This window comes from Vigna unguiculata, chromosome 5, assembly GCF_037176805.1.
Source record: "Vigna unguiculata cultivar grain cowpea cultivar isolate G323 ecotype 2 chromosome 5, ASM3717680v1, whole genome shotgun sequence".
NCBI classification, from domain to species: Eukaryota; Viridiplantae; Streptophyta; class Magnoliopsida; order Fabales; family Fabaceae; genus Vigna; species Vigna unguiculata.
The window spans coordinates 41,068,802-41,081,912 of record NC_140796.1 but is presented as its reverse complement, the minus strand read 5'-3'; the positions used below and the strand labels follow the sequence as shown (position 1 = coordinate 41,081,912).

At 28.7% G+C, this 13,111-nt stretch overlaps 1 protein-coding gene across 1 annotated transcript in view; it reads left to right on the top strand.

The window, feature by feature from the left end:
- Positions 1–363: 363 nt before the first annotated feature.
- LOC114184308 (putative LRR receptor-like serine/threonine-protein kinase At1g53420) overlaps positions 364–13,111 on the top strand; it is a 28,395-nt gene continuing 15,647 nt past the window's right edge. Inside the window, exons 1-13 of the mRNA XM_028071605.2 lie at positions 364–647; positions 738–909; positions 5,818–5,889; positions 6,010–6,078; positions 6,287–6,358; positions 6,451–6,522; positions 6,772–6,843; positions 6,946–7,017; positions 7,106–7,177; positions 7,256–7,330; positions 7,485–7,568; positions 7,862–7,933; positions 8,698–8,763. Of these exons, the coding sequence (XP_027927406.2) occupies positions 542–647; positions 738–909; positions 5,818–5,889; positions 6,010–6,078; positions 6,287–6,358; positions 6,451–6,522; positions 6,772–6,843; positions 6,946–7,017; positions 7,106–7,177; positions 7,256–7,330; positions 7,485–7,568; positions 7,862–7,933; positions 8,698–8,763 (1,076 nt within the window). The 5' untranslated portion in view covers positions 364–541. The remainder of the gene's footprint in view (positions 648–737; positions 910–5,817; positions 5,890–6,009; positions 6,079–6,286; positions 6,359–6,450; positions 6,523–6,771; positions 6,844–6,945; positions 7,018–7,105; positions 7,178–7,255; positions 7,331–7,484; positions 7,569–7,861; positions 7,934–8,697; positions 8,764–13,111) is intronic.

Genomic DNA, 13,111 nt, shown 5'->3' with positions numbered 1-13,111 from the left:
GCATGGAAAATATATTAGACGACTGGGTAGACTTTGACTCTTTCTGAATGAGTATAGATATTTTTCTTAACAAACACTTCAAAAATAAATATGTATATTTCTTAAAAATTTAATTTATCTCAAAATAGTTTTATTTTATAATTTTTTATATTTTTATAAATGTACATAAAGAAATTTATTTAAGATGAGATTTAAATATTTTTAATGGATTTAAATTCTTTCCCCTTCTATTTTTTTTGGACCTTTTCCAAGTATCTAATACCTCAGCTTGAACTCTCATGGTTTAAAATTTTCACTTTTCTTTTCTCATCAAAAATACAGATAACAACAACAGTAGCTTCATCTTACGTGGTCTTCTTTGATTACTCCTACTAATATTTCAGAAGTCAATTTCTTCACTTTGCTTTTCATTACCGAAAATACAATGAAACTTCTCTCTCCTAAATTGCAAACCCAAATACTCCATGCATTATCTACCTTAAAACTTGATCATTTGCAACTCATCTGAACTTGTTTTCCACTATTCCTAATTGTGTAGTCAATGAGCATGAAGAAGATGACTCCCTCTCAGCTTCTCTTCCTTTCACTGCTTCTGCCATGCTTCACATCGCTTGCCTTTGGTCAAAATACCACTGACCCAGCTGAAGGTACCATATTTTTATATATATAAATGTAGTTTGGAAGATAATGAAGAAATCCTTTGCTGATTATAGCCCTTTGAATTTTGGTTATGATAGTGGAAGCTCTGAAAGATATAGGCAACACCCTTGGTAATAAGAATTGGGACACAACCATAGATCCATGCAGTAATAAACCTCCGTGGAGTGTAACTATGGAGAAAGACAAAGCCAACTATGTCAGATGCAATTGTTCTATCCCCACCGACACCTACTGCCATGTTGTTTCAATGTAAGTTTCTTTATTTAAGGTATTCCCATTCCTCTGAACATTTCAAGTTTATTTTTTAAAGAAAATTATAATTACTTTTGGACCAACACATGTTAGACTGGATATAACTTTTGGTCTAAAAAAGTTGAACTCAACCCTTCTTCCGAAGCTCATTTTGTAAACTGAGTAAGACTCATAGGTGAATGAGTTTCTATCAACACTTGTGGTCTTTCAATTGGAGTTCATCTTGGTTTACTCTTTTTAAGAAGAAGACTGTTTTTGCTACATAATAGGAATAAAACTATAATTTCTCTCATCATTCTTTCAAACCGACTTTTATTTTATAGCTCCGTGTAATCTATAACTGTAATTAAGGGTAGATTAGTTTTGGTATTCTCCAGTTAATATAGTAAAGAATGGTGCTCAATTCAGTCCCAAAAGTCTTCTGTATGCATAGTGACAGGAAAGATGGGATATTTGAGTCTGATGGTCCTACTGACCTCTCCCATCCGGCGGAACTTGGACAAAAAATTTAGAGGCATCAAATTAAATTTGTTACATATAATTTTTTTAGTTAAATTTTTTTTTTCTCTTCATTTCTTCAGCTTAAGACAAGCACACATAATAGTAGAATTCAAAAAAATATGACTATCATTCGTTATTATATCATGCTATTATATCGTGATATAAACCATGAATACCATTTTGATAAGCCCTTCGTACCTCATCAATTTGATTTGGTGGCCATTGTCAAATGTGAGGATATTTTTCCGGATCGTGTTCTAATGAATTATTAAATTCATTATATGTAACCCTAGAAAATTTAGATATTTGTTTTTTATTATCTTGAATTCTTGGTTCTCTTGAAATTTCTTAAGTTTAGTTAATGTAGATGCTTTTTTTTTTCATCTTTATTACAAACCTTCCCCTTTCCAACAAAAGACCAATTCTTTTACTCTTTATCATAATCTTTCTAATATAAATTTATCACCTCTCACATATTTAGAAAAAGAAAATTTGTATTCACAAATCACAATTATCACAATGAAAAACATAACAAAATTCACATAACTTTAATTAAATAAGCAACACTATATAAATTCAAAACTAAAAAAATTTACCATAGGTAGTTGAAAACATAAAATCCCTAAATTTCATAATTAAGGGTTATAATAATTTGGGAAAAATTATAATTAAGGTTCATACAAATCTCATCAAACAATCTCTAAAATCAAAATTAGGGTTTATACTCATTTGGAATAAACTTAATTTGGGAGAAACATCCTAAAAAGAATCGTAAATTTAACATATATAAATTATAATAAGATACTAACCTTGATATGTGAGAGATCATCCGAGAATGTATACTTCAATCTCAATCTATGTGTTCCTCAATCTCTATTTTCTAATCTATTTCTTTGTATTTATTTCTTTTCACACATTTTCATAATAATTTACATTATGGAAAGTTCTTATAGATAGAAAAAAAAATTCTAATATCTTTTATAAATTAATATCTCCATTAAACTTTTTATTTTATCTTTTATTATAATTTTTCATAATATAAACTTAATATAAATAATATATAAATATAATTTAAAAAAATAAATAAATATATATAAAAAATAAATTTCAAAATTTTTGGGGAGCCGTGACTCTCCTCTCATCGAGTAGGTCCGCCGTTGTCCACATTATTTAAATGTTTTTAATTTTTATTATTGTACAGCATTGTTTGTATCGGAATATTATTAAATATTTTATTTATTTATTTATTTATTTATTAGATTTTCTTTTATAGTTTACTTTAATATATTTTTGCTATAAATCTCTTTACTTGTGTAGTTAATAATAAATTAGTCTTCTATTACTCTTTCATTTCTAATCATTGTAGTAAATTCTTATTTCTTTTTGTAAAATAATCAAATTTGAATCTAAAAAGATTAAAAAACACTATTTTTTTTTCCACTTTTCTAAATTTATCCAGAGAGATTTAAAACTATAGTTATACGAGATAGACCAAACTTATTACACTACAAATGTTATGTGAATTAAATTATGAATTACTAAAAGAATTTATATTTTTTGTAAATTTTGTTTTAAAATTTTTTTCATCTGTTGTTATAAAAAAAAATCGTAAGAAATTGTTACCCATTTCTTTATGAAATATTTTATATAAAATATTTTTCACAAAAATTTTATAAATAATATTTACAAATTTATAAATTTTATAAAATATAACTATCTAAAAAAAATTATTTATCAATTAAAATTATTATAAAAATTGATAAAAAAGTTTTCTATTACAAATTATTTTTAAAGGTTTACAAAAAAAAATTCACTTAATATAAAAGATTTTAGTAACAGTCCTATCTGTTTTTATGGAACAAAGGTGAGATATAAAGAAGGGACTAACTAATTTGCAATGATATATATATATATATATATATATATATATATATATATATATATATATATATATATATATATATTCAAGCTACCATAACAAATTATCGGAAAGGTTAAAAAAATGATATGTGTAAATAATTTTCTTGTAAAATATTTATAAGACAAAAAACTAAAATTATATTTTTTATAAATTATAATTGGTTTACGTATAATATAAACTGAATTCGACTGCTATAAACAGAACTATTTTCCAAAATGTACTATTTTTGAACTGAATTGCATTATTTTTGAACTGCAATGCACTACTTTTGAATTAAATTGCACTATTTTTTAACCTTTTTTGAATTAAATTGTACTATTTTTTAACCTTTTTTAAATTAAATTGCACTAATTTTGAATTGAACTACACTATTTTTTATCCGAACCGTACTATTTTTGAATTTGAATTGAATTGTACTAATTTTGTACTAAAATGCACTATTTTTTACCTTAATTAAATCGAAAGCTAAATATAAAAATATGACTTAAATTTATATTTTTACATTTTTTCTTAAAAACATAATATATTTACAATTTTGTTTCTAAATATATCATATTTATATATTTGTAAGTGTATTATTAATTTTATATAAATAAAATTTAATTTTATTATATTTACTTTGTAAATAAATTTGAATTCTCGCTAACAGCGGTAATTATTTTATAAACATCCTTTTAAAAATATATTACTATTACTTGCATATTATTATTGTTGTTGAATTCATTTATTTATAGTTAGAGTATACTCATATTTATATTCTTCTATAATTATTCTATTCCTTGACAACTTAATTAATCGATTAAAACATCAACACAATAAATTAAATATACGTAAAATAATGTATTAATCAAAATCAATTTGTGAAAGAATATTACTATTTCCAAATATCAATTTCTTTAAAAATAAAAAGTATTATTCTTACAAAATATGAAAATTAAAATTTAATAATATTAAACTAGAAAAAAGAAAAATCCATTTAAAATTCACATATACCAAACCAAATTCTAAATTGATGGAAAAGAACAAAATAGCTAAATTCGGGTGGTAAATAATCCATTGTAATTTAGACGGTGGATTGGTTAGGTATATGAAAAATAAATTTGGATAATATTGTAAAAAAAAATATTCAGTTTATGCTAAAGCATGTGTTACACGACCATTGGGCTGTTGTGGGTAATAGAAATCAGTTCCACTTACAATACTAAAAAAAATGAAGGAAGAGTTCAGTGCAGTTATGAGAGTAATTAACTGTTATGAGTTCAGTTTTTCAAAACTTAAACTAATAAATAGTATAGTTTATTTTTCCTATTAATAGTTCAGTTAGTTCTAGTTTAATACAGTTCAATTAACTATAATTCAGTGTAGTTAGGTTATTTTTGCCCAACCCTAGCCCTACACTCGACTAGGCCTTCAACAAAGTTCCATTTGGCTAGGCTTTCAGCCAAGACCCATTAGACTCAACTTTTAGTTAGGATAGACTTTATTCAACCTTTGGCTTAAGCCAACTCTACTTAGTCTTTATTGGGGATGTCTCATCCCCAACTTTATATCAGTTTGATTTTTCAACCTTATCCACCTCGATTGACCTTAAGCCCTCGACTCAGTTGGACCTTTGGCTAAGGTTCACTCAATTTGACATTTGGTTGGGCTCAACTTGACACGACTTTCAACTAAGGTTGACTTAGTCTGATCTTTGGTCAACTTTTGTCCTAGACAGACCTGGCTTAACCTCCAACTCAGACAAAATCAAATTTACTTTCAGTTCAGACCGACTCAGCTCAACCTTCGATTTAGGTTGACTAAAATTGACCTTTGGTCTAGGTGTACTCATCTTGACCTTCAAATTTGCAACCTAAGTGACTTAGCTAGAACTTAGGTCCAAACAACTTTGCTCAATCCTCAGCCCAGACCATCACTTGGATCTTTAGTCTTGGCATACTCACTTCAACCACTAGGACCAACTACAATCATGATTGACTTGACACGACCTTCTATAAATCTTTTTCTAATTTTCAAATTGTTCCATGATCTCTTAAAAGAAATGTAGAAAATACTCGAAAATATATAAAAAATTAAAACTTATTTATTTTCATATTTTTATAAAGGAAAGTTCATTGTTGATTTAAGTTGACTTTTTTCTAGAATTAAAAAATAAAATTCAAATGATATAATATTATGCCATTTAGAATTGTTCTTGATTTTTTTTTCATAATAGATATAATCTTCTAATGTTTATAGTTGTTTAACTTCTTTTACAAGAAATTTGCTATATATTCATTGTTCTCAGTTTTGATTTGGCTTCCATGTTTTTTGTTTTTTTAAAAATATTTTTTGTGTGATGAATGTTTTGTGCATGGTAATGTTTAACTTGGATTTAAAAGAAAAAAAAAACGGAATATGATCACCCTTGATGAAAAAAAGAAGTCATTTTTTATAATATTTCTAATTATTTTCATTTTTTTATGTTGCATAAATAATTGTAGAACGCTGAAAGCACAAAATCTTACTGGCACGCTCCCATCTGAATTGACAGGGCTACCTCACCTTGAAGAAATGTACGTAACAATCAATTCTTTTTAAGAACAATAAATTTGCTTCATTCACTCTACTATTAGTTTTGCCCAATTGTGTATGGATATGTGTCACCAACCTTTTGATTTTCTTTATTTTGACAGTGACCTCACTCGCAATTATCTTAATGGGACAATACCTATTGCCTGGGGCTCCTCCAAACTTCGTATTATGTAATTTTTTTCTCTACTTTTCTTCTTTGTTCTACTTTTGCTTTTTACATTTTAATGTATAATTTATATATTTTGTTTTATGCACTTTTCTATCTTTTATCTTTGTTTCTTTACTTTTTTTCGTTGTATTTTTTTATATATAATTTATATATGTCGTACTCACTTATGAGAACATTTATCTAATTCATGTCTTCCATTTTCATGGTAGTTCTCTTCTTGGAAATCGACTTACTGGTCCCATCCCAAAAGAGATAGGAAACATCACAACCCTCGAAAGTTTGTGAGTTTTTTACTATCAAGCATAGATCATAAAATTTTCCTTTTCGATTTTTGAATTTTTATTGTTCATTGTAACTTACTACTACTTAACAGGGTGCTGGAATTTAATCAATTCACTGGAAATATTACACCGGAACTTGGGAACCTTTCTCACCTTCAAAGATTGTAAGCCATGCATTATCCCTACGGGGAGGGCTAAAACAAATTTTCATTATGTTTACAATTTTTATACATAATGTTGTATATGATTAACTAATATAAAAATTACAATAAATATTATTCTTAACATATTTCTCATAAAAAATATAAATAATCATCCAAAAATATCTCCTTCCCAATTTTTTACTTACCTTGAATACTAATTTATGAACAAATTTTTTAATATTTTTATATTAAATTTTACTGTACATATAGGCATCTTACCTCCAACAATTTTACCGGAGAACTTCCCGAAACTTTGGCTAAACTTACATTATTGAGAGAACTGTAAGTTTCCCATTTTATTGTCATTATTTATTTGAATTTTGTTGTCTTTTTTTCGGTACTTTGAATTTTATTTGAATCGTACTTTCCATTGTTTACATGCAGTCGTCTTAATGACAATAACTTCTCAGGAAGCATACCCAGTTTTATTCAAAGATGGACAAATCTTGAAATATTGTGAGAACAATGTTTCAACTAAGATGTAATGCTTTTTCTTCTTTTTTTTTTCTATTACTTTTTGTTGAACTGTATTTTTATTGTACAGAGAAATTCAAGGTAGTGGTTTAAGTGGGCCAATTCCTTCTCAAATTTCATTGCTGCACAACTTATATGACTTGTAAGTATAATGTTTCATAAGTAATCATGATTTAATTTTAAACCATTTTCTTATCTCCATCAAAAATATTTAATGCAGGAGAATTACTGACTTGATTAATGGATCAGATTCTACTTTCCCACAAATTAATAATATGACAAATTTGAAGACACTGTGAGTTAATTAATTGCTTTCATTATTATTAATATTATCATTTTTTTCGTTGCCATGTGAGATTCATTTATAAGGTCTACACCCATTTAAATGAAAAATTGAGTGTTAACCTATTTTCGTTGCAAAAATCACAAAATTTGATATTGGTTCGTAGGATACTAAGGAACTGCCAAATTAATGACGAATTACCTTCATATCTTGGGTACATGAAAGGCATTGACACTACTATGCAAACCTTGTGAGTGTTTATTCATGCAATCTATTTCCAATATGAACTCTTCCATGCAATTTTCTAGTATTAATTTATATGTTAAAATATGAGCTATTTATTTGAAATACTCTATCTGAAAACTTACTTATCAAAGTAATTGAAAAGAAATAGTTAAGTTAGCTCCGAGAATAGCTTATTTAATTTTTCAGCAGATTTTATTGACTTATTATATTCCTCAACTATCTTAATGTTCACTATAATGTTTTATTATTTCTACTGTAAAAATTTTCATAAGTTGTTTTGGGTGATATTTCTTTCAGAGACCTAAGCTTTAACAAATTACGCGGAAATATTCCAGAGAACATTGGAAACCTATCAAAACTGTCACACGTGTAAGTTAATTTTATTAGTCAATATTTGGTGTGGAAAAATATTTTTTTATTTATTCTATAGGGTTAAATATATTTTTTGTAATGGTTATATATTTTCTTATGATTCTTAATTTTTTTTAATCTTTTTTAAATATATTATTTTCCGTAAAACATTATCTAAAAACTTTATTTTACTGTTTAAAGTACTATATGAACTATTTTTGGGACTGAAAAACAAAAATGAAAAAAAATTGAAATAGAATTTCATGAGCAAAATTGAAATTTATTGGATGACATTACTTCAAATGTATTTTGTTTCGTTGGTTTGGCATTTGTGTAATTAGCTAGTATGTTTTATCTATTCAGTTTTACTATGTTCTTAGTTTAAATGTATATTTAATTTGCCAATAAGGATATAGATCCAAATTTCGGGGTTAATATATGGATATTTTTCATGATACTCAATGATGTATAAGTTTTTTGTATGTTTATTCCATTTTTTTTTTCTGTTAAAAGAAATCCCTCCAAATTTATATATTTCTTATATGGTAATACCATCCAGTTAGTAAATTCAAATTGATAGCCAATTGAAGTCACACAAAAATTAACAGTGCAGAATTTGATTACCCTTTTCCTCTCCTCTATAATGTGTTAGAGGCATTTTTTTATATGGTGCAAAATATTATTATGATTTTATGAAAAAGAAGAAAAGAAAGATGGTGAGAATAATAATGATTAGCTTAGCATTTGACTAGTACATAATTGACTTTTTTAACGTTTCTTAGATATTTCACTGGAAACCAACTTACTGGACCTCTACCTAAGTGGGTAGCTGCAGGAGGTAAACCTATGTGAGTTCTATTTCAAACCCTAATTTATGTTTTTTTATTTCTTTTTTATTGGTAACATTAATTTATTACATCTTCCTCCTAATTTTACTACGAGATTAACCTTATATCTCATATTCTTTGGTTATTTAAACAATTTAGGCTTGATTGAATGTATTAGCTTACATTTTTCATACAAAAGTAATTTAAATATATAATGTTCGAACTTTAGGCAACACCACACACTACAAATACACTTGTTCCCATTGATATAAAATATCTATTTTTATACATCCCTCACCTAGTTTGATATAGTATCTTTATTTTGACGAGGAATTTCAACAATTCTAAAAAATTAAAATATCTAGTAATTAAATTAATTGTAATTGAATTTTTTTCATTTATTAAATAATTGGTTTGGACGAAGTAATTAAAATATTTTATATTTTAATTTTTTTGTTTGGATAAAGGAATTTAATTTTTATTTGAGTCTAACTTAACTTAACCCGACCTTTAATTGTGTACGACTCGTCTTAACTTTTGGTTCAAGTCGACCTTTGGCCCAACTCCACCTCTGGTTTGGCCTAGGCCGAGTCAACCTTTGGTCCTCACTGGATCGGTTCGACATTAGTGCAACCTAGCTACTTTCGATCCGACTTGACCATCAATCCAAGCCAGATAGGCTTGACCTTAGACCTAGCTAGCTTAACTCTACGTTAAGCCAAGTTTGAGCCAATTCAACCTTCGACTCGACGCGACTCGGTTTGTTCCGATCAGGCTCTGTTCGGCCTTCCGCATGAGCAAGTCAATTTGACATTCAACCTTTGGTCTAGTTCGATTTGGACTCCTTAACGTTTTATTTAAGTCGACTTTCGGCTTGATTCGACCTTCAGACCAAGTTGACCCGACTCGAATTTCAGTCAACCCGATCTGACTATACCTTTGACTCAGCATGACTCAACCTTCAAGCTGCCTCAACTCGACTTGACCTTCGGTTCGGGCCACTGTCATCCTGGCTCGACTCGACTTGGGTTAGCCTTGGCAATGTCATGATCAACTCGACCTTCGATCCAAATTCACTCGAGTTGATCTTCTGTTCGATCTAACACGACTTTTTCGGCTTGTGAACTTTTTTTGTTCTAACCAAATAACAATTTCACAACTTATAGAATTTCAATTTTCTTTTTTTTCGAGTGAATTTCAAATTTTACTATTTAGTTATTTATAAAATACCTTCTTAAAATTTTTCAATTTTAATTTTATTTTAATTTCCTCATCCAAACATATATTTTTCTTGAAAAAATTTCAAATAGATGAATTACTTTCTTAAATTTCTCCATGCAAACACAAACACCGATGTATTTCCCCACATCTTTGATATAATTTTACCTCGTATCTTCCTTCTAGATTACAAAATTCCCATTGCTAGAAAATTAATTCAACCCTATTATCCCTATGGATCCCACCACCAATATTCCATTCTTGCCTTGGGCTACTTATTATTATAATGGCATTAACAATTAAGAATCATGTTGCATTCCATCTAAACATACCGTCTCAAAATATAAACGTTAGTCTAATTCATCTATTAAAAATTTGAAAAATGAAAAAAATCTAATTCACTTAAAATCTTCCATTTTTTTTCATGATTATGATTATTAAGAAAGACACTATATAGTCGCGATTCATTTAAAGATTAAAAACGTGGAAAAAAAATATAACGATATGATATAGGAGAATAAATAAAAATGTTTCTAATAATACTTATAAAATCAAAATATAATTTATTAGGATCTACTGCTATTTTTTTAATGGAAACTTGTACAATTAGTTTATACATTTCCAAACATCATTTTATTCTTATTAATGTTTTCTCGTAGTTAATCGTATTAGAATCTGAGAGACTTAAAACAAAATATTTAAATTGAGTATTTGATCAATAAGTATTGTACAAGTGTCATACATGTGTCAATGTATGATATGTGGCAAACATAGATACACCATTGAAGAGGATTGAGTTTCATATTATTTAAATTATTATCAACAACTGTTTTTGTCGGATAGTAATCATAACATACTAATTAGAATCATAAAACAAATGATTGTATTATCATTATTATCATGATTTTACTTGAAATAAGTGTGTTCATTTGCATTTTTTTATTAGAAAAGATTAAATAAATAGATATAGCATAGCCCCTTGTGGGATTCTTTAACCCTTTTATAAAATTATAAATTGGCCTTCTACAAAAGAGATGTTTAGAACCCAAAACCAGAAGCCACTACAACTAAAGGTTCACACCATGACAAGCATACCATATATGTCTCTCCATGGTTATATACTTCTTTGCTTGCATAGAACATTTAACCAAAATAATAGCCTACAATACCACAAGATAAAAGACATGGTTCTCAAACAAAACCAAAGTTGTGGTATTATATATACACCCTTCATAGTGGCAAAAGTTTGTCTTTTAAGTTCTTCATGTTGACTTCATAACTTTGGTCCTTCTGCCACATTCCCATCCTCATTTAGATGAAGGTGTTTTGAACTCCTAAAACACTTATAGCTTACAAAGATTACCAATTCACAAGGATTTTGAGCACATAAAATGGCACACATACCATTCACTATAGGATAATTTAACTTTCAGAATCTTACATTGCATCCAAGTCCATGCCTTCACCTGAGCTAAATAGAAAATTCCTTTCAGGTGTACCTTCCTTTGCCTAAAAGATACCCCATTTCTATGTTTCCCAACTTCCCTGATGATTGTTAACCACATGCCTCTCCATATGAGATTTTTCTTACTATTAGGGTTAAGGAGGTAGAAGTGTTGACAATTGACCTTAGCTTGATTATGATGCACCAAAGACACTCCCCACTCATGTATCGTACATGTTCAACACTCTTTGAGATACCCTACAAGAAAAGAATAAGTGTGACACACTCTCTTCACAATCTAAGCAAAGCTGACACAAATTATTTTGTAGCTAGATCCCTCGTACAAGTAGTTTATCCTTTTTTGGCAACCTATCTAATAGTATTCTCCATCTTACTTAGTGTGCCTTCGAAATTACCTTAATGTTCCATAGCATTTTAAATACACCACACTCATCCCCGTCGGTGATTCCCATAGGAATATTGTATGTAGACTTCACCATAAACACATCATTATCATTTTCCTTCTACACTGAGATATCTGAGCTTTGTTTCTTAAACTTTGGCTATTTATAGATTAGAGGGACTATATCTCCCGAGGTGTTTCCCATTTCAATTTGGTTTTCCTCTGTATTAGATTCCACTTTCAGATACTTTCATCCCAACTCTCAACCTCCCCTATAGTTCTTTCTTTATAGTTGGTAATCATATAAAGCCTAGGAAACCTACAACTTAGTGGTTCATCCCCTACCCATCTATCCTCCGAAAACTTTACTTTGTTACATCCCTTACTCTCCATACCGTGTACTTATCGAACCATGTACCTTGGTCTGAGCTTTCACAGTCTCTACATAAGTCTTTCCATCACCAAAAATGTTTCGTAGATATGTTATTTTAACACAAGTTTCTCCAAGACCCATACTTTGATTCCAATACCTCTTTCCAAACTCCCTGGTCCTCCGTTCCTATAATCCACTTCCATTTAGTTAATAGGGCTATGTTAAAGTTTTCAATATCTCTTATGCCCAGTCCCTCTTCTTCCTTAGGTTTACATAAGTTGTCCCACCTAATCAAAGCTATCTTCCTCTCTTCAAAGCCCAAATTCCAAAGAAATTTTCTTTGTATTTTTATGAGTTCATTACATAGTATTTTTGGCGCTTTGAAAAACGATAGGAAATATAGTGGTAGATAAGAGATTACTGATTTTATGAGGCATACTCTACCAACATAAAATAACAATTTGCCCTTCCACTTAGATAAAATGTTTCTCACTCAAGATATGATAGGTTGCTAGAATTGTTGTATCCTTGTATCCCCCCTATAGGCATGCCTAGGTACTCAAATGGTATATTCATATATATAGAATTTAGTATCTTTGAGGCTTTTTAAATGAATGCCATATTTAGTGCCAATCCACCCACCTTAGTTTTTGAGAAATTCACCTTAAGTCTGAACACCATTTCAAAACTTCTTAATGTAGCTTTTATGACCAATATATTTTCAACACTAGCACTTCTCATGAAGAGAGTGTTGCTTGAAAACTATAATAACCCCAACTTTGTTTCGCCACAATACAAATTATTCTTCATTACTTCTCTAACTAGCCCTACTAGGCCCTCGATTACTAAAAGGAATAAGAAAGGTGCCAAATGATCCTCTTGTCTCAAGCCCTTTGTTGGGACAAACTCCTTGGTTGGGCATCAATTAACC